We start from the raw sequence: 22,699 nt of genomic DNA on the forward strand, positions 1-22,699 counted from the left end.
TAGTTGGAATAGATATCAATGTTTCTGTTGTAATGTCAGCTAAGTGTTCTTAACAACCACATAGTGATACTTGTACATTCATCAAGTTGCCAGATATATGAGCTTACTTGGCAGCTCTAAAGTATTTTGTCTAAAGTATTTTGTATAAAGCCTTCACAGGAATATTGTGGTTTATCTGAGAGTTATATACTACTTTGGCATTTAGTGTCCTTCTGGAGATGTTTGATTTCAAGTGCCAGCATTATATTCATAGTACTCACTGTTTACTTAAAGATTGAAAATCTTGATTAATTATAGTGTGACCTCGTTTTCATCATTCATGTGTGGCGTTGGACCATTACTGGTACATAAAGGCTGACTTGATGGCCAGGTTTTCCTGCCTGTTATAGCAATGGACTGGTTATGAGTCTGCTATCAGTATTATGAAAGGCTTGCTACATGTATGCTTCCAGTGCCAGGGATTCCAAAGAACTCTAATGGCTCATGCTGCTTACCAGTTCTGTTTGTAGCTCAGCATAAAGGAGACATGTTTTTCCCAGATTGATGCTTCTATCTTTCAGTGACATGTATTGAAATACTGAAACATTGTCCTGGAAGTTAATATAAAACCACTGTTTGAACTGAACCCTATAGCTGCAGAATGTTTCACATCTAGTTCCAGGTATTTTTGCCAAAAAAATAAATAAATAAAATAACTAAGTTTGCTTAATAGAGTAGAACTTTAATAAGACAAGTCTTAAACAAACCCATATAATATTCAGTACATAGCTGGAAATGTTCCATCAGAAAAGACTTGTAGATCTAGATCTAGACTTGGAGGTGGCTTGGATATGAACCTCTCACCCACCACACGAGATGGGTGTCTAATCACATTAACTATAAGCTACTGTTAGTAGGTGAAACATTTCCTTAACTTTGGTCTCTGTTGAATCATTATAGCCTATTATGAAAGGGCCTTATAGAAGCATGGTGTAGTAAGCTGAAGAACCTAGTACTCTCATTATGTATACTAAAGAAAAGGTCTAGTTGTGCAGTGCTGAAGAAAGCATTGATCCTTCCGGTAATTATTACCATACTTAAGAGAGTATACTTTTTTTCTGTACTAATGAGAGCTAAGACAAAACTTTAATCCTATTTTGGTGTTCTGTGCTGGTTTGATATCATTCTTATTAATTTCATACATCTTCCTCCATTACCTGCATTTTCTTTGCTAACTCGTTCATCATGAGAACACTGCATTAGACCAGACTTTCTTAGAATAAAGGTAGGAAAAGACCCTTATTTAGGTGTACAAGATGCCTTTATTAATACTTGAAAAGTATGGAGAAGAGGCACTTTTTAGTCACACTAAAGTGTACCAAGTAGGAACATCCTTTGTTGTTGGCGACCTGACGATGAACAGTAGAATTGCCATGATGGTTGTAGTTAACAAGTCAGCCTACACCCTCACAAATTACTGGCTACAAAACTGAAGTGATCCTGTAGAGAACAAAACTATACTGACACAATACTCATGGAATTCAGATCAGCATACATCAAGTCTTTGTGGTGGTGTATCAGGTCACAGTATTGTATGAGGGGGAGGGGGAGGCTTTTGGCCTAAAATGGAGCTGCAGTCTAAGTACATTATCAAATTACAAAAATAATTAAAATTACAAAATCTTCGGATGAATCCCATAACAACATGTTCTCACTACGTAGTTTGTTGGTAGTGGTGTACACATCAGCCCAGCCATCATTAGGAACTAGAAGCATGTTACTAGAGTTTGTCGGGTCCCAAAAACTAAATTTAAATAGTGGGTAAGGTCTTAAATAGTAGACATATTATAACAAGATACAATGCCAATTATTAAGTTAAATATAACTTTCACAATTCGGATTCTATTAATGACTTAAATTCAGTAAATTTCAGTACTCAAACTTACAATACTATCTTTCCATCAAAACCTTTTTTTGAAACTAAGACAAATGAACTAAAATACTGCAGTCGGTCCAATTAGTTAGGTATGAACTGGCCTCCATTGCAGGGATAATAGTGAGGTAAAGTCTGGTGTCTGTGTTCACATACAACAGAGTGTTTGTTACAATTTGTCTTTTTCGAAGCAACATACAATCAGTGCCAATATCATTGGCAATAAATAATTAAGAGTCTGGTAGCAACCATAACACTCCATTAACTGTGATAAAGACTGACACCTATGTACTCTGGGATGAATTTAGCAAAGCAACTTACAAAGTTTTGAATTTACCAAACATGATCCATGATGATCTTGCCCAGAGTGCACAGTGCAGCCTGCCACCACCTGGAACACAGCCTTTATCTGCACCTGATACGGCTCATGAGCAGCGGCAGGTCTAGCAACAACACAAATTTATCATACCACTTTACAAAAGTTGAATAAATAACATACTAAACACCATATATTACATGGACCTATGGGGTACTTGCTAGAGAAGTTGAATCAGTGCCATCTTGAAACCTGCACATAGGACCTCCACAAATCATATCATTTGCACTAGTATTCAGAATATGGCAGATTTTTAGTAGCCCAGGGTCTTTTCCATTGGCTTGCAGCAAAGATGAAGTCTTACAACACTGGCACTTCATACTACATGACGATTAAGTTTATGAAAATCCAAGACACCTGAAAATTAAAGGAGCTGTGAATCGACTCTTAGCTGAAAGCAAATTTATTCAACACTGACTTGGCTATAAATATAGTTGCTGTCCTACCAGACACTTAACTTCCAAATAGTTTCACCAGCCTACATGTACACTAAAAAAAATATATAAAAATGTATGTTGCTACAAAATCTGAGAATCAAATATCTGAATTGGTGCTTACAAAAATTGGTAAAAAAAATAAAAATATAAACTGAATACAAGGTCACTGAAGCAACATGAGAAGAGTTGACACATTGTTGTGAGCACACTGATGGGAGCCACCAGGTGGCCCACACACACACGGCCTCATAGTAACACTAGACACGCAGCTACAACTATTAGGGAGGGAGGGAGGGGGAGTGCAGGTGGAGGTGACTCAATGTTCTGCCCACCATAAGTACAAGTATCCTGCAGCATTATGTGATGTGAATATGAGGAGGTACAGATGGACGAAACACTAACCTACACACATCCTGCTGACATTTATGCATGTATGTCTGAATGGAAATGAGTTGTGTGCATGTAAATATACATATATGCTTAAAAACATGCACACATATCCAGTAATATATACACACAATGAGATAACTTTCAATAATTACAACAATTTCATATACATATTACACATACACATATACTCATTCTCAGTTACATATGCACAACAGACACTATATAAATCTTCAGTGTAATGAAGAAATGCACTATTGTAGCCTCATTTAATAAATGACTAAATATTTTTGGACAGAGCACAGTATGGTGGAGTTAATTGAGTCACTTCCTTGGTTGTTACTATCTATTGTACAAGTCTGCTGGCCACTGTGACCCCCCTGGACACATTACCAGGTTAAAGCACTTAAATTGGAACTGATGCTGAGATCTCTTGGATCACCTTCTTTGTCATGAAAGAGTTCTATGGTATAGTATTTGATATTCTGTAATTTTTTTTTTTTTTCAGTGTAGTAGTATACTATAATTTTAACATTAGTGTATGAGATCAAAATGCCCTGCATGATCATTAGTACCTACCAGCTGGTTACCACTATTTCACTGAACAGCATTCAAGCTGAAGACGGTGATTTCCAATTTAAATTAAAAGAGTTGAGAAATGTGAAGCAGCATTTAAGAACAATAACGGATCCCGCAAATGCCCACTGTAAGTCAGGTCAGTGCCGCCTGGTGCCGGGTCAGGAGGGTCACAGCGGACACATGCTGGAGCTGAACACATGGTGGAGGCACTGTTGTGTCCTCGTGGTTTGCTGGATTTTTTTTTTTTTTTTTATAATCTAATTTGGAGCCTCACACAGGTGTCCCGGGAAGCTGTCAGTCACTGAAATCTATGATAAAAAGACAGGAGCAGCAACTGCAAGATGCATGCAAATCATGCCCAGTGGCCACAACAGAGCCATCTGACTGCAACCTGTATCAATGATCCACATGAATACAGAAAAGGAAGGTGAAATGCATGGGTTTGAGCTTGTGACCCGCAGGTACAAAGGGCATACCTGCAGGTTAATTTGTACACCATTATAGGGACAAGTGGGGCATCTGTAGGAACATTATCACACACTACCTAGGTTACAAATACATTTTTTTTCAATGATGCTGGCAATAGACTTTTAAACTGTAGTAAAATTATTTAAAACCATATAGGTATCCTCCAGAGAAACAAGTCATGGAATTGGTCCTACTGATATCCCAGGTCCTAGGTGGTGGGACAGCCCTGGGACACCCACATGAGCCTCCTGTCACTGTGGAGGGTTTGCTCTGGCTCGTCCAGGATATCTTGTGTCAAAGTCACACTAAAACAATTCCTCAAAGCCTTAGTATGCAGCTGAGCCAAATGGCTACCCTGTATCCATATATTTTGCAGTGTTGGAAATACTAAATCATCCATGATAAGTCTTGTTTGCCATGTTTTAATGTCAACCAGATGATCCATGTAGGAGACAAGGAATTTAATTTTTTTTTTGTAACTTTGCACACACAGTTCAGATAACAAAAGTTTTGATGTTGAAGTTGTATTACATGCAGAATATTGTTACACTTTCATCAAGTATGGTTGTGGACTCAGTCAATGACACTATGAAAGAGGACCTTAGCCTTGTCTTTACTGGCTAAATTTGTGCTGTTCAACACACAGTTTCTTGCTGGGCAACTACTACATCCTCAGCCAGTGGGCTCATGCGGTGTTGCCAGGCTGTGGGGTGCCCAGCTCCACGCTAACATCTCTATATTGCCATTCTGAATGTGGCACAACCAATACACCAAGCACCCAGTGCACCAGAATTTTATGGGATAAATTTTTAAAAACAATCAGATATAGTACCTCACATAAGCATGACATCTTGAAGCATAGAGCTCAACAATTCATGGAAACCTTTAAGTAAAACAGGATATAGGAAGCTTAAACCAGGAAACTATTACATCAATTGATCCCTATGTGTTCAGGAACTTGGCTATTATTTTCAAATGAGAGGGCAGTTTGCCCCTCCATCCACAATTTATCACAAGTCACAAGGCACTTGACTTATCACCAGCTTACCACTACAGGCAAACGTAATACATCAGCTCGGCTCTTCACGTAAAATCAACAGGGGTTTAATATAACATAAAAGAAAATAATTATAATAATAATTGTAGTAATAATAAAGAAAAAGGGGTGCTACACTGGGCTTTGTTACTGCTATTAACAGGGTGCTTGAAGATTTGTGGTGCCACATTCTACAAAACTGAAGTGCCACTCATGTCATGTAAACAAATAACTATCATCCAGTAACTGGAAAAAGCGCTTTTAGCATTTCAAATGCTACAAAGAACAATCAACCTCTGTCATCACATGACTCATTTTGGTAACAGACAGTCATTAACATACGAATTCTAAAGAATTCTCAGCCTAACACAATTTTCCTTCTGGACAAGAGAGGCAGGTGGCCACTGCCTGGAGCAGGTGACCCCGACAAGCTTCTCACAATATCACAGACCAACAAGGTGTGCATGTGGTGTAGCTCCTCCTAACATGCCGTCCTCAGTCGCAGCTTAGCTGGCCTTACATCACTAAAACTTGCACTCTCTCAAGGGTTGCATTCTCAGCCAAACATTAACATACTCAACCTGGGATGTCCACAAAGCCTTTGTGATCCATATTTACAGGATACATCAGACCTTTTTTTCTTACAATTACCACTGACTCATGCATAAATACGACTTTTACTCATAAATCATGAAATATACATACTGTGGCTGGACTTTAATAAGGTTTGGCTGAAAATGTAGCCTAGTCAATCCTGACATAGTATTGTAACTGAAAGACAAGGAAGTTGGTCACAAACAAAGGAGAAAGGGAGGAATGAGGAAGCTGAGCAGAAGGATGAGAGGTGTGTGGGATGTGACTCGCGTGCCTCCTCTACGGTCACAGGTGATGCACACAGGAGAGACAGACTGACACAGACAGGTAGACAGACAGACAGACAGACAGGTGGAGGACTAAATACTACAGTTTAACGAGCTAGGCTCACCTACAGTACTCCTAATTTCTATCAGTAACGCTAGGGACACATCTGTGGTATGGTACAAATAAAATTCAACAGTCACTTATGCCATAAACAAGCTCTGCTTTCATTTTTAGTTGACTTGGTCAACTTTCCACTCGGTGTACAAATGCTCTACGGTATGTTCTCGACAGTATCACGAGCAGTAGTTTAGAGTCCAGCCAGCGTGTCATAAGCCAGACTTTAACAGAAACACCAGCCCAGCCCTCCACCCACCACGGCCCCTCAGAGGACCAGCAGGGGGCAGCCCACCCACTCCTGGGTTGCCATCACCACAACTCTCAGCTGTGCCCCTCATATGAGATGTTTTCAGGCAGAACAACCCTGGCTTTTATGTGGTGGACAGTTAAGAGCATGCAATGCTAGCACCATCATGATCCCCTGGGGCAGATGGCAGGGCCAAGCATATCCGCAACACCAGACCACAATGACAATCCAGAAGGCTAAGAACCTCCACAGCAAAAACAGTCCAGTACATAGTTATACACAAGTGGCTCTGCACTTAGCTATTGCCTAACACTGACCATGGCGAGCAACTCAGGTCTCCAGATTGACCTTGGGGGTAAATTTCAAGGCCCTATGCCCCTGCCACTGCTCTTGGTTTCAAGGGGAGAACAAGGAAAAGAGGGAATGGAGTAGGGACTCTGCAGGTAGGCATGAGGTGAATTTGGCAGTCTTGTTGCACCAGGAAGTGGCCAGGTGACACAGATGGTGCAGTGGGCCAGGTGATGGGGAGGAGCAGGGCCAGGGGGCAGTGGATACAACCCACGCCCACACTAACCTACCTTGTACTATAGGCTCAAGCCTCTGGCCCACCTCATTGGTTGGGCTATAAAAAGTTTTGTAGAGGGGGAAGCACAGTGCCACCTCAAGAAGATCAGTCGTACTCAATAGGATACCGAGAAGTACAACTAAAATGTGGTAACTGGGCTTGAAGTATTATTGTTGGTGAGCACAGCAGGCGGTGTGGAGCTCTGCGTGCATCACTGGGCAGTGACTAGATCACAAGGATACTCAACGCTGCTGAGGTGCCCCCTGGCTTGCTCACCTCCTGTAACACCTGCCAACTACTCTTAAATTTTAACCTCTTTTGAGAATAAGAAATATGACAACAATATCAATACCTAAATTTACAAACTAGGCATGTAACACAGTTACTGTCACTGGTTCAAAACCTTTGATTTTACTGCTTTTGAAGCAGACGTGGCACTTTCAGTGCGTATAGTATCAACTAATTTGTTATAAGAATGTAAATATATATATAAAAATTTATCTTCTTAAATATTTGGGGACAATTTTGGTATTATTCATTAGACATATTTTGTAACTTATGTAGGTTTTGTAGATTTTGCATATTTTCTAAATTTTGAAGACTCTGTTGCAAACTATGCACTGGCTTGGCAAAGGGGACCCCAAGGTGTGTGGTGATGTGCTTAGAAAGATAATCTGCTCGGGCAAACTTCTTCCCACACACCTTACATGGGTATGGCTTCTCCCCAGTGTGGATGCGCAGATGTCGATTCATGTCAGAGCGGCCACCAAAAGCTTTGCCACAAACACCACAGTTGTAAGGTTTTTCTCCAGTGTGGGTGCGGATATGAAGCTTGAGGTTTTCCCTGCCCTTGAAACCCTTCTGACAAAACTGGCACTTGAAGGGTCGCTCCTCATCCCCTCTTGGGTCAGGGGCAGAAGGAAGGGGGGCGTGGGGGAGCATGATGGCCCCTCTTGGTTCCAGCTTGAACAAAGTGTTCTGGCCCGGAGGAGTGCTGGTTCCAGGGGTGACACTGGTGGTACTGGCTGTGGCAGTGCTCATGGCAACACTTGAGGACGGAGGAAGGCCACCTACAGGGGTAGTGGTAGCAGGAGGGGAGGGCATGGCTAGAGGGGTGGAAGCTGGGAGTGGAGAGCGAGGTGGTCCCGAGATACTGGTGGGAGAGAGGCGTGGAGATGCTCTGGGTGAGGAAGCCACACTTGGAGGCCGTGACAGGCCTGGTCCCTCACTCACATTTACTTCTCGAAGGGTGTCCAGCGAGCATTCCGTCGACCCTCGGCAGTGCCCCTCGAAGCTGCCCACATCTCGGAATGTCAACTTGCACTTTACACAGTAAACAAACTTTCCTTTGTTCTCTTCCTCAAACTCTCCATCCTCTTCCTCACCTTCTGGTTCTATTTCCTCTTCTTCCTCATCTCTCTCTTCGTAATTCTTCACGCCATTTTCTGGGTTAACAGGGTGCAGAAGGGCAGCATTGAATGATGTGGGGTTAGATGTGGACGGCCTCTCTGCTCCCTCCTCCTGCTGCTGAGTCTCCATGCTTTCTTCCTTCAAGGTTACTGATGTCTCAGATTCACTCTTTGAGGAATCACTAATTAGGACCTTATGGAGATAAGACTCATGTAATCCCCTGTGCATCAACCTTCCTTCTTCTGATTCAGCCTTCATGATACGGTCGAGGGCATCATGGTTAGACCTGTGTTTGGTGAAGCTTTTATGATACTTGAAGCACTGGCCACACACACTGCAACGGAAAGGCTTGTCACCGGGCAGCTTAGCAGTGTGATTCTGTTCCTGGTGCCGTTGAAACGCTGACTGGTACTTATAGCGCTGCCCACACTGGTCACACTTGTATGGTTTTTCCTCCTCATGGATTCTGATGTGTTCCTCCAGGTGGTGTGCTGAGGGAAGGATCATAGCACAGATGTGACACGTGATGCTATTTCCAACATTCTTTTCTCTGCTGGTGCTGGCAGTTGCTGTAGAAGTGGATGTTGTTCCTGTGACCACTGGCAGTCCTAGACTAAGACTAGAGGTTCCTCCCACACCTGCTGGGCCTCCTAGAGCTGCTAGTGGTAGTCGTGCACTTGGAGGGAGCGCCTTCATCATATCTAGGAAATGAATTATTTCTTTAGGTGGAGACACTCCAGGATGCTGCTGCTGCTGTTGCTGTTGTTGTTCTAGGAGACCAGGAGGAAAGTAATGTTGAAAAGGGTGATAACCTAAAGCCAGAGCCTGATGAAGAAGGGCCATTTGAGGGGGCAGGGGACCACTTGGAGTCAGGGGACCTCCCAAGGCAGTAGCAGTTATGGATGAGTTGCCAAGGGAACTGCCAGCCAGGGAAGGTGAGGGCACCGTGGATGGTGGTCCAGAGGACACTACACCTGTCTCTCCTTCCTCAAGGATCACCTCTGGTGATTGGATGGTCTGCAAACAGGAAAATGGATTGTATTATATATATTTTTTATACTTAGAATATCTTACAAAATATCACCTTTTGGAACAGATGAATATTAAAGTCATCCTGCTGCACACCAATCATTCATGCTTTAGATATTGTGGTATAACAGTGATATAAAAAAAACATCACTAATACAGAGGTAATCACAGGATGGGTGCAATCTAAAGATATAAAGAATATGTATGTCCTTGATCCCGTGGGTATTATGTCACTATTATACTGCCAGAAGCCAAAATTAAGTGCTCTTGTATTAGCAAACAAGACATTTGTAAATACTGATGAATGTCATTCTATAGACAAAAGACATGTCAAGCAATAAGCTGCATTTGTCATAGCACTGTCAGGGTTTCTAAAGATGTGAAAGCACTTGCAAATAATTACATTATTATTCCTGATAATAATCAGGTTACAATGGTACTAAGTAATTCTGAGTGAGACTCACCACATGTGCCCTGTCATCATCATCGTCATCACAGCCCCGGGGCTCCCCAGGGCTGCTGGTGGAAGTGCTTGTGGTCGTTACTGCCACACCTACGGAGATCTTGGCTATGGACGGCGAAGCTTTGTCTGTGTCCCAGGTGGGGGGTGTGTTGTTGTTGTCCTGCATCAAACATGTGTGGTTAGTGGAATGAAAGCATCTCATTTGAATGGCTACCAATCTGAAGATTGGGTGTAGCAAATGTGTAAGAGTGAGCCCAGTCCATAAGTGAAACAACTGAACATCCTTCACAGAAGTAAAACACACACCATCTATGATCATCATCACATCATTGAGTTAATTTTTTTCTTTGGTACTTACATCACTTATAAAATGAAGGTTTGAGGCTGAGGATTAAGGCAGTGAAGATGTTATTTAAGAAGTGCCTGTGGTTAGAAGGACAGTGGAAACAATGAGAGTATATGGAAACTGATATATCAGTTAGTAAAGGTGAAAGACTGAATTGCCTAGTAGGATAAATGATAAAAATGGTACACCTTCAGTGGTGTGAAGGGAATGGTGGGAAGGGAGACAGACTAGATGTTGTTAGTGTGAAAATAAAGGTCATAAAAATGGCAGGATAGTGCTGGCATGGTGGGGGGGAGGTGAGAGATGAGAGGATTAAGGGCACAACAGTGAATGTGTAATAAACTCTTCATGTCTTGGCTGCCCACTTCAGGGATTAACAGCATCAAAGATTCAAGTAACAGATCTGATTTTCATTTACATAATTTCTCCAAATTAAATGAAAAATGTAAATTTATAATGCACAGTCATCCCAACTAAATCAGTAATATTCATCTAACTCATTTTAATAGACTGTAATAAATGGTTATTGCTTTTTAGTCTCATTGAAACTGTATTTGATGAGTAATTTTTTTCCCCATGTTATTTAAATCTAATTAAACTACCAACTTGCATATAGTTATACCATGCCATGATCCTCAAACAAAAAAATACATTGATAATTATTGAAATTGTATAATGGTAAGGTTTGTCAGGAACCAAAATTTAATGGCTGATTAGGCAGGTCTAACTCAGTGCATCAGGTGTATTCCAAGCAGCTGCTGCCTTGAACCAGGACACCTCCAGTGAGGCCCATGGCTCAGTGAGGTCAGGTGAGCATCCTAGTGGTGTCATTCTCTACACTCTTGTGTACTACATTGAAAGAAAACCAGCCATTCTTGGAACTTAAAGACATGACTGCCAGAACATCATGAGAACTTAAAGGCAGCTGACTGTAGTTCATGTGATTAATCTCAGTTCATTGCCACCTGCTTCCACCCATAATGCAGTAGAATCCCTAACAAAAGCAACAGTAATGAACCAACACCACACTTGAGTCCCCATTATTAAGGAGGCAGGCAGGATAGTGAATTCTTTTTGCCTAACCTCACCTTCAGGAACTTGAATTATGAAGACTGAAATGGATATGATAACTAGTGTTGATGGGGATGAACCACAGGTTACATTTTTTAAACACATTCTTATGCCTTTCACAACCTACCTCTCTTCTGGTTGGGTCTGTAATCCTGATTCCTGAAGAGCTGGATGCCAGAGTGTACTGCCTGTCATTAGTGTCTTGCTGCTGAGGGAAATGGCCATTTGGTGGGTCATTTTGTGCCTGCTTGTTTCCTTCACTAGCTTCCCCATCGTCCTCACAGCCCTCCACTGACACTCTTCGCCTCTTGTGGACTGGGGAAGCTTCTCTGGAAGTTGGGTGAGAGTGGTAGGCTGAAAGGTGCGAGGAACAGTAACTGGAAGGCGGCATGCCCGGATGCAGGGCTGCCAGTGGTGGCGGTGGCCTGTCTTCAGATCCAACTTTCCGTCGGGGGCTGCCACTTTTTATGTTAGTGGCCTCCAAGGGTGGAGAGCTGGAACTTGTGGTGGTCGTGGGCAGACCAGTGGTGCTTGTAGGGGTGAGGGTGTACTTCCCTCCATCCCCAATGTCCCTCCCTGTGCACTGTGGAGACGGTGCCCCTGGGAGCCGGTTGTCGGCCAAACCCTTGATCTGCAGCTCCCTGGCAGTGCAGAGCAAGGCTGCAAGGTCATTCTGCTCCACCGACACCTCTCCATTGTAGATAAACTCAACAAGTGTCCGCAGTTCTGAGTAGCGAACATCCTTGAGTATCACGATGGGATGCTTGTCTGGATGGGCTACAAGCAACTCTTTGAAGTACGGGGAGCAGGCAGACAGCACCAGTCGGTGAGCCTTCAAGTGGCGGCCCTCACATGCCAGTGTCACATCCACGAAGGTCTCTGACTGGAGCAGGGAGTTGAAGACTCGAATCAGGTTGGCCCAGTGATTGTTCCACTTGAGGCAGTACTGGTCACTTCCCATCATCAGGAGTGCTGAAATGAATGGCACACATTATTAACTCACCCAACATGTTGTTAAAAGTTTAGTGTAAATTAACAAATACTACAATAGTTCAGTGAAATAATAAATTTCTTGATAATCCAGCATCAACAACAAATTCAGATCCAGAAAATACTGTATGCAAAATTGTCTGAAAAAAACATCTTTTAACATTATAAAGAAAAAGTCAAGTCACCAAAAGTGTCATCAAATCCATAAATTATTCATAACATGAAGCTGTAAGTCTGCCACTGGCTGTGATTATAGAGGGAAATAGTGATGGGCATATAGGAAGGAGAATCGTATTAAAATGAGAGTACAACGGTGTGTAATGGATGTATTATAATTCATACAGGAAATAGAAAAAAGAAATGACTTGAGATTTGCGGCACAGTATCGCACAGTATCTACATGCCGCACATGGATGAAGCAAGAATTGGAGAGGAAGGAGAATGTAAACTATCAAGACGAGGAAAAACAAGTGATAAGCAAGAGACTCCCACGCAGCACTCCTGACACGGTAGGTGATTGGTAACTTTAAAACTACTGTAGTGTGTGTGTAGAGAACCAACACATCCGGTGCGGGAGTCTTGCTTTTTCTGTGATGTAGTGTTTGTATAGTGGGACTGGTCAGGTCTGTGTGTGTGTGTGTGTGTGTGTGTGTGTGTGTGCAGTGCCTCACCAGGATGTGGCAGCGGGTCCTCACGGCACATGCTCCTGTGGGCGCCGCCATTCCCCGCCGACAGAACTCATGAGGGCCAGTTGAGGGGGGAGGCGTTGCGGGGCCGACTTTCGACTCACAACACCCACCACCGCCACTCAGGCCCTCTTCACTCCCACCTATACCGCCGCTGTCACTCGTCGCACTCACTCGCTTTACTCAGTTAAGGACGCGTGTGTCATTTCCACTAAACTTGGAGCGGCCACAGTGTCTTTGCTTCCCATAGCTTGGTACTCCTTGCGATCTCAACTTGTTTTTGTTATATTTGTTTTCCTTTCTCAGTTGCGGTCTTGTTTTTATCTTTTTAGTATATATCTGTATATTTTGTTACTGTTGCTTTGTAAAAAGGTGGATGTTTCTGTTTGGTATGATGTATAAATTAACCTGAAAATTGAGAATCACTTTTAAAATGGGTGGTGTTGCTGTCGTGTTTTAAGATTAATTTCTTGCGTGCTGGTGTCAAGTCTGATTTACCGTCACATCATCTTTATCATCACTGCCTCGTTCGTGATGGTGGTGGACACACACACACACACACACACACACACACACACACACACACACACACACACACACACACACACACACACACACACACCAACAGCTAAAGAAAATATAACCTTACTCTCCATTAAAAAGAAGGGCGAAAAAAAAAAAATCAAATTGCGAACGCTATAATATGTACGACACTTTTCCTTACGATGCACGATTATAATTTGTTTTCGTATAAGGTGGTTCACTTCTTGCTCCTCCCTTCTTCCCTCCGTCTCCTCGCCAGCCATCGCTCCACCCCCCGTGTCCTGCGCTGCTATTTCCTGCGCCCACGGCCTGACCCTCGCCTCATCTCTCCACTTATTTCTGAAAACACACGCCACTTACACCCCATCTTCCTATTCTATTCTCATCAGCCTGTTCTGTTTGTAAACTCTTCGCTTCTACTCTGGAATTCTTGTCAGTAACACCACCTTACCACCTCCTTGCGTTCTAGATGGATATAATTTCTTGCTCCTCCTCTCATGTTCATATTCTGTTCTCATCAGCGTGTTCTCTCTAAATTATTCGCTTATACTCTGAAATCTTGTCTGTAACACTATCTTACCTCGTTGTGTGCTACGTGGATAGTTTCTCTTGCTCCTCTCTCTCTCTCTCTCTCTCTCTCTCTCTCTCTCTCTCTCTCTCTCTCTCTCTCTCTCTCTCTCTCTCTCTCTCTCTCTCTCTCTCTCTCTCTCTCTTTCTTAGACTCTCCTCCCATGTTCTGTTTCCTCACCACCCTTCACTTCCAGCCCAGCAAACGCATACCAGTAACACCTTCACCTCCCATTTTCTACGCCCTAGCTATTTCCTTCCTGAATTCTCTGTCCTGGTTTTCCTTATACACGCAACCAGTTCTTACAGTAGGAAACTATATAGTATTCGTTCAGATACGTTCGTTCTCTCATGGATAAGCTCGCAAAAACCGGCATTCGTTCAGTAAGTTTCGGTCAGTCATGGATTAAGTTGGAAAAAAAATAAAAAGAAAGAAAATCCCACACTCCACATTCGTTCTTAAAATGTAAAAGTAAAAAAAAATTATATATATATAAATAAATAAATCCTACATTCATCCAGAAAAAAAATATGCAGACATAGCCAAACTAAACTGTATAGGAAAAAAAAACTCATTCAGAAAAATCCATTCCATCTTAAATAGAATTTTAAAAATCCCTTATTTGTAACGCAAAAGTAAATATATATAAAAATAATAAAATTTCTCCCAATCAACTAAATTCATACATTCATGGATAAATAAAAAAAAATAACTCGTCCAACCATAGAAATAACGTAGATAAACTTTTACTCGTTCACCTCAACTACAAATATGAATAAACTAGATAAAAAAATAAATAAATAAAAAAAAATTCATCCACTCAAGTACATGATCACAAATTATCCTTGGCTACAACATTGCGTAACTCGGCGATGATAAGAATTTAGTGCGGCACTCAGCTTCACTCTGTGCCTATTAGTGTGGTAGGCCTAGCGTTGCCTTCCTTGAGAGCAAACTGTGCAATACTAACGATGACAGGTCCCTTGGCTGTAATACTAATCATCCCCTTAGTTGCAGAGGTGATGGGGGCCTGTTGCTGGGGTGTTCGAAGTGATGGTGCTGGTAAACATTTAATGGTGTTGCCGAGATGGTGATTGAGGTCATGCGGTAATGGTAGAGGTGGTTGGTGTTGATGTTAGTGGTGGTGATGGTAAGGTCGTCTCCGGGATGAGGACAGAAATAGGTCCTAGTGATGGGTACTGTTGTTAGGGTGCTGTGTGAGTGGTGTAACTTGTTGCTGATTGTAGTGGTGAGGATCGTGGTGGTGGTGGTAGTGGTGGGGGAATCTTGTCGTGGTGGCTGCGGTGATAAATGGTTGGTTGGTTTTGATGGTAATGGTGATGTGAAGGTTGGTTTTATACTGCTGGTGATGAAAGGGATTCCTCTTGGTGGTGATGGTGGAGTGCTAATTTTACTGATGGTGATAGAGGTTGCCTTATCGTGGTGGTGGTGGTGGTGGTGGTGGTGGTGGTGGTGATAGAGTATCGCTTTGTGGTGGTGGTAGTGATAGTGTTACTTTTAGTGGTGGTAGCAGTGAGAATATCAGTGGTGGTGAGGAGTTGGTGATGAGTTCTTTTGCTGTGGTGGTGATGGTGGTACTGTTAGTGATAGCAGTGGTGAGAATATCAGTGATGGTGAAGGACCGCTTTGCTCTGGTGATGAGGTTTTAGTGGTGTTGAAAGGTAAATTTATTGATGGTGGTGATAGTGATGAGGGAGAGAGTCGCCTTTTTAGTGGTGATAAAGGACAGCCTCAGTAATGGTGATGAAATGATGGTATGGTACTAGTGGTGTGTTACTGGTAATGGTGGTGATGATGATGAAAATAAGTAAGTAGTCTTTTAGTGGTGATGCAGGACCCAGTTAGTAATGGTAATGCAAAGTTGCTAAGGTACCAGTGAAGTGTTGCCTGGTAATGGTGGCGGCGATAGTGGTGATGACGGTGAGGTGCTGCGTGGGTGTGGCGGGGAGTGACAAGAGTTACAGTAGGGAGTTGTAACACTGCTTGGCGGGCCGTGGCTACCTTGCTGCAACTTGGCGGCGTGCTCCATGACCCGTGGCTTAGCAGGGTACACACACACACACACACACACACACACACACACACACACACACACACACACGGCGCGCGGTAGCCCTGTATCAGATCATGCTAAGAGCGTCGCATGTAATAGATTGTATGTACTCCTCCAAACAGGTATTTCCCGCGGCCCTCATCAATATTCAGGCTGCCAGTGAGTGACGCTTAAGGCGGGAAAGTACAGATCATGTCCAGTCTGCATGGAGGCGCCGGCGTATTAGGACTTTTAAGCCTCGCAACACCCCCTCTGTATGTCAAGGCTAGGGAAAGGGAGCGTTCTTGAAGCATCGCCCCAGGATATACCCTTCGCCGTCGCCTTCAGTAGTAATAAGAGCTTAATTCTATCCCTCTCCTATCCCTTGTCTCTTTGTGTCCTGTCGGTGTCCTTCGGTGGATATAATGTTGATTCGATAACTTAATGTTCTTTTAATAGCACACATGACGATTTCCTGAGACATCTAGATTAGCAGCAGTGGATTGTAGCTGAAGCACTTGTGTAAATGACATTTCAGTGGTATTAACAAGTCTTATCACACAGGACTGGATTCCCCAAGAGATGTCTAGAATGGCAGTTGTGGATCATATCGGTGAAAGAGCTGGGTAGGTTACATGTATTAAGTATTAACAAGTCTTCGTCAAAGGGATGAAGTTTTTAGTGGAGTGATGGTGGTCGTGAAGTATGGTGGTGGTCCTTTCAGTAGAGTGGTGGTGTTCGTGAGGTGTGGTAGTGTGGTGGATGTGATGGTGGATCTCATTACAGTCCACCTGGCAGGCTGGTGGCAGCAGCTCGTGACTCATCCCAGCTTCACTCCAGTTGTTTATTCACGGAATGCGGACACCCCCAAAACACCCACCGCGATAAAGACTGGCGTATCTCCGGCAGGGAGACGCGCCCGAGCCCTCCAACTCCTCCTGACGAGACAACACCGCTGAACACGTCAGGCTCTTTCCTAATTTTACGAGACATTGAGTTCTTTACTTGTTACACCAAAGTACACACACACACACACACACACACACACACACACACACACACACACACACACACACACACACACACACAGTAACCCGTCCTCACTAGGGTTAAAAAAAAATATATATATAATGTACACACTTCCCTCCCACGAGTCAACTTGAAAACAAAGAAGCCTGGCGAGGGAGTGATGTCGGGCAGGTGGTGATGCCGTTGCTTTATGCTAATGAAAAGAACTGAATGGTCTTATGTAATGATGTTTTCTAAGGTCACCCAAAGTACTGACTGGCAGGGCAGTGGTGGCTGAGGGACAGTGAGGGGAGACTGAAGGGGAGAGTAGTGGTGTAGTGTTGCTACGGTGTGTAAGAAGGGTGGTGGTGAGGGCGGGTATGGCTCCCCTATCTGGGCCCAGCAGCCACCCCACCCACCATTCCCCGCCGCCGCCACCCACACATGCTGCCTCAACACATAGCTCTAACCCCTGTCCTCCCTCTCCTGCCACCACGCACGCCACACACCACAACATATCACTCCACTCCACTCCACTCACACACGCGTGCGCACGCTCGCTCACTCACCACACACACACACACACACACACACACACACACAGACACACACACACACACATACATACATACACACAGAGTTCCTCACGTGGGGTTGGGATCCCGTGTCGCCCACCGCAACACCACCAACACATTAGTTACTTCTTTGTCACGCTGCACACCACGGCAAATATAATCCTCGTCACCGGTATCACAGTTTTCTGCACGACTCTTTATTGTATAGTACACTGTTTCGTCACTCGCACTCGTGACAGTCCACGTAGCGTAGGGAGAGGACCGACATGAGTAAGGGTCGTGGTCCTGGAGGCCTGCAACCCTCGCTCAACAAGCCAGTAAGGCAAGGAAAGTACGTGAAACAACGCCCTGTGATGCACAGGGTGCAGGCCGACGTTGGACAGTAGGCAGAAGGACAGAGAGCCACTAACGAGGAAGGGAAGCGGGCGGGAGCGCGGGCGGTACCAGCTGAGGCGGGCGGCACGCGGGGACGAGGGGCCGCACCTCTAAGCGGCTGAGCGGCGCACCTCACACTGCCCTCTCCCCCGTACGAGCGCTACACCGCCGCCCGTACGCTGTAGGCCCGCCACGCGCGGCTGTGCGGGGACACTACCCCGCTCCCCCACATGCACGCACCCACGCACACACTCACTCATGCAACACTCGCGCCGTATCACAGGTCCACACTGCACTTTGGCCCCGGCCACAGTACAGTGGAGGGAAAGAGATGGCACTCATTGGGGTGGAGGCGAGAGGGGGGCACGCGAGGGGACAAGAAGACGACGAGCCTTTCTAAGGAGATACTGCTTAGGGCAGAAGGGATAGGAGGGAAGGGACAGGGCTGGGCTGAGTTGAGACTTATCTATGCCGGTGGCTATGCCATGCCAGGCCCGCCCCATACTACCTACGGGGACCCACCAAGGACAAACTCAACAGCAGGGCTGACGAGCGCCGCGCCGGGCCTTAGGACCAAGAAGCGGGGGAGAGTGTCGGCGGGTAGCCCCGCTAACAAGTACGGCGCACAAAGATAGCTATGGGAGGGAGAGCAGGCGAGAGAGTAGGGTGTAAAGAGAGCGCGGGGTAGAAAGAGAGTGAGGGAGGAGGGAGGGGGCGCAGGCAGGCAGTCTTGGTCCGCCGCCGCCGCTGTGGTGGCTCCGTCGCAACATCTTGCAACCACGCCGGCCTACCCCCCAGGCCACCGCCGCCACGCTCTCCCAGCTCCCTTCGTCTGTCTTCTGCAATGCTTCGGTCACCTACTCCCCACCCGGCCTGGCCCTGCGTGGGGGCGGCGGGTGCTGAGGTTACGGGGCCGTGACACCACTGGCTCAAGGAGGACTGTCCTACCCCAAACACCACCACCGCCACTCCTTGCCTGCATGCCTGCCTGCCTGCCTTGCTTCCTGCCCGCCTGCCTCAACACCCAAAACCTATCCTGCCCAGCGCCCCCGACAGCCACGCGACGCGGCAACAAAGACGAGGACGGCAACGACTGTAAAACTGTACTACAGCTCGGCGATGGCCCTCCCGCTGCCTTCCCTTCCCCCAATCAGTCTGCCCGCCGTGCCCTGCCCCCTGCCCGGCTGACCTGACCCGAGGGTGGCTAGGGGCAGAGTGTACCCACCAGGATGATTGGCGTATGAGCCGCAGCTCCCCAGGCGTGACGGTGGGGACGGTGGTGGTGGTGGTGGTGCTAGCGGCCTGAGAACCTTTCCTCTCCCTCCTTCCCCCTCCCCCTCCGCCCTCACCGGCCTGGGTCGCTCTCTCACTCTCTCCTTTGTCCCCACTTGACTCGCAGCCTACTCCTCCCGCCCCCCACCCCTCAGCGCCGCCCTCTACAACCACCATCACCACCACCAAGCAGCAGCAGAGTGGTGTCAGGCGGGCGGGGAGTCTGCTGCTGTTGCTGGTGCTGCTGCCTGTTGAGTGTCACCAGGTGTCACGCCACGGACTCGTCCCCGCCACTAACTAGGTCATTCCGCACTCCGTCACTCCCCGCAGCCAGCCACTCGTACATTCCTGCTAACACAAAAAGCCGTGCCTGGTAACAAAGGGTGTAGTAACGTGGCGCGAGTACACTTGTAGCTTGACTGGGCGAGTGAGGCTTTGCACGACACACGATTTCCTAATAGGCGCAAACGTGGAGGCCGCGGGTGACCAATGGATCTCTCCCTTCCCCTTTTTTACCCTCTAGCATCGCCCCTCCCTCTCTCTCTCTCCACCATTACCATGAACTCTTTCCTCGCCCTCTGTATCTACCATCGGCCCTCTCTTCCCTGGCACTCCTCTCCCTCCCTCTCATTCGCTACCATCATTCCTCTCCCTGGCACTCCTACCCCTCTCTATACCCTGAACTATCGCTCCTCTCTCTCTCTCTCTCTCTCTCTCTCTCTCTCTCTCTCTCTCTCTCTCTCTCTCTCTCTCTCTCTCTCTCTCTCTCTGGCACCTCTTCTCTCCGCTCTCCCTCCCTCGCCACCATGGACACTTCTCTGGCACCCCTCTCCCTCTCTCTTTACCCTCTACCATGGTCTCTCTTCCCTCCCTCCCTTCCTCTACCCTGGCACCCTCTCCTCTTCCCCTCTCCCTTCTTCCCCCCCTCCACACTGGATGGAAGGCTAACACAGCACACCAATCTTTACATAACCAAACCTTAGGGGAGGGGGGAAGTAGAGAGAGAGAGAGAGAGAGAGAGAGAGAGAGAGAGAGAGAGAGAGAGAGAGAGAGAGAGAGAGAGAGAGAGAGAGAGAGAGAGAGAGAGAGAGAGAGAGAGAGAGATTCATTTGTTTTTTGCGCAATGTACCCCAACCAACACAAGAATACCGATCATAATACCCTAGAAAAAGTAGTGAAAAAATAATTGTGTACTATATTGTAATTTGCCTCCGTAAACAAGACTCGTATTTAGAAACGCTTTGCTCTCTCACTGCGACTGTTTTCAAAGGCCACAGGGATGATTAGCCGGGGCTCTCAAGACTGTTTCTCCTGTTAATAATATAGAAATCTCGTTTAATCTGTCACTAGAACCGTAAACGCACCCTTTAAAAAAAAAAAAAAAAAAAAAAAACCGTCACTTCAACTAGACTACTAGAGCCTATCGAAATTAATGGAGGGGCGGCGGGGCAGATGTGTTTCAGAATATGATTTTTAAAGTCACGTGTCATTTCGTACTCAGAATTCCCTAGAAATGCCTTAATACTCCATATTTAAGACCCGCAAAAGGTGCCACGTCTCAGGTGGGCTTTAATCAGGGGCCCAGGTGAGGTTAGTCATGAAGGTGACTATGGCGTATATAACCCACCTACCCACCCGCCTACCTATCCACCTACCAGTCCGGCCACTGCTGCCCTTCGAGGCTGTCTAGGTGGTGGTGGTGGTGGTGGTGGTGGTGGTGGTGGTGGTGGTGGTGAATGTGGGGGGTACGGTTAGGTTAGGGAGGGAAGGAAGGAGGGAGAATACCTTGCTGGAATATTAATTAGAATAGTCAAATTTACTGCACTCGCTACCTGCCATCTTCCTTCTCTTCTGTTTCAAGTTCTTTATCCTCCCCACAATTCTTTCTTTCTTTTCTTCCCATCAAATCTTTCTTTTTTCTTCTTTCCTTTCCTCATTCAATCTCTTCACCCCTACATACATACCTTCGCTTCTTTTCTTTCTTTCGTTCTTCCCTTTCTTTTTTTAACCTCTTTATCCCTACCGTCCTTCCTTTTTCTTTCATCCCTTCTCTCCTCCTTTTAGCCTTTCTTTCCTTCCTCCTTCATTCAACCTTTTTACAGTCCTTTCCTCCTTCCTTCTCTCCATTTCTAACCTCTTTATACCAGCAATCCTTCTCTCCCTCTTTTCCTTCTTTCTTTCTTTCGTTCCTTACTTCTTTCACTCCTCTTTTTTTCCTTTTAACCACTAGGTACTAATTTCTTCCTTCCTTCCTTCCTTCCTTCCTTCCTTCCTTTCTTTCTTTCTTCCTTTCCTAACCTCTTTATCCTCACAGTCCCTTCCTCCTTTCTTCCTTCCTTTCCTCTTCATTCACCTCCAACCCCCTACAATTTCTCCCACACCCTAATCATCCTTACCTCAACTTACACACTCTCTCTCTCTCTCTCTCTCTCTCTCTCTCTCTCTCTCTCTCTCTCTCTCTCTCTCTCTCTCTCTCTCTCTCTCTCTCTCTCCGTCCCTCCCTCCTTTCCTCCTAACTATAAACACTTCTTCCTACTGTTATCTCATTCTTTCCTCCCCTCCACCTCCAAATTGCCACCCTCTGGTCCCCCCCTTCCTTTTCTCCCCTCTCCCTTTCTCTCCCTGCCTTTCTTCCTCCCTTTCTTTTCTCTCTTCTCATCCAAAATGCCTTTCGTCTGTCTGTAGAAAGCGAGACAAGGGGAGAGGAGAGGGGAGAGGGGAGGACTGTAGCCTGAATTAGTGAGGGGGACTAGCGCAGGGTTGGGGAGAGGATTGTGAGGGTAAGGGGAGGAGGGGGGGAGCTGGGTGAGAAGGGTGGAGAAGAATTTACTGAGGGAAGGAGAGGAGAGAAGTGAAGGGTGAAAATGAGGGATGAAGATGAGATGGGTGAGGGAAGGGGGAGAGGAATAGTGAGGGGCGTGCGTGTGTTAGTGTGAGGGGAAAGGGTGAGGGAGTAGGTGAGGTAGTGGCGAGGAGTTAAGTAAGAGAGGAAGGGGGTGGAGTGGAGGGGGCAAGGGTAGAGAGAGAGAAGGGGGTGAGGGTGAAAGGGTACAGTGTGTGTGTGCGTGCGTGTGTATGTGTGTGTGTTCGTCAGTTAGTGGCACTATGCTCTATAATGCAGCCCTTTTTACCCCTTTTCCACTCACACACACACACACACACACACACACACACACACACACACACACACACACGTACGTACGTTTACCGCTACTATGCTACGTTATACATGGAAGAGAGAGAGAGAGAGAGAGAGAGAGAGAGAGAGAGAGAGAGAGAGAGAGAGAGAGAGAGAGAGAGAGAGAGAGAGAGAAGTAGGGGTTAG

General features: G+C 45.7%; 1 protein-coding gene and 1 long non-coding RNA gene across 11 annotated transcripts in view; one reads left to right on the top strand and one right to left on the bottom strand.

The window, feature by feature from the left end:
* The window catches only part of LOC135109181 (uncharacterized), a 59,745-nt gene that overhangs the window by 2,802 nt on the left and 34,244 nt on the right, over positions 1–22,699 (top strand). Inside the window, exon 2 of the long non-coding RNA XR_010272605.1 lies at positions 12,639–12,803. This is a non-coding gene — a long non-coding RNA (uncharacterized LOC135109181). The remainder of the gene's footprint in view (positions 1–12,638; positions 12,804–22,699) is intronic.
* Positions 1,282–22,699, bottom strand: part of LOC135109177 (protein tramtrack, beta isoform-like) — a 198,878-nt gene continuing 177,460 nt past the window's right edge. For 6 of the 10 annotated variants that reach the window (XM_064020327.1, XM_064020328.1, XM_064020320.1 and 3 more), the window contains 3 exons: positions 11,432–12,276; positions 9,889–10,047; positions 1,282–9,412 (listed from right to left, as the gene is read on the bottom strand). In XM_064020327.1, coding sequence (XP_063876397.1) covers positions 7,517–9,412; positions 9,889–10,047; positions 11,432–12,268 — 2,892 coding nt within the window. In that variant the 5' untranslated portion in view covers positions 12,269–12,276 and the 3' untranslated portion in view covers positions 1,282–7,516. Of the gene's footprint in view, positions 9,413–9,888; positions 10,048–11,431; positions 12,277–12,965; positions 13,389–17,800; positions 18,347–22,699 lie in introns of those variants that run through there. The other 4 variants (XM_064020325.1, XM_064020323.1, XM_064020324.1 and 1 more) reach the window with 4 other exon arrangements.

The sequence above is a fragment of the Scylla paramamosain genome, chromosome 18, assembly GCF_035594125.1.
Source record: "Scylla paramamosain isolate STU-SP2022 chromosome 18, ASM3559412v1, whole genome shotgun sequence".
Classification (NCBI taxonomy): domain Eukaryota; kingdom Metazoa; phylum Arthropoda; class Malacostraca; order Decapoda; family Portunidae; genus Scylla; species Scylla paramamosain.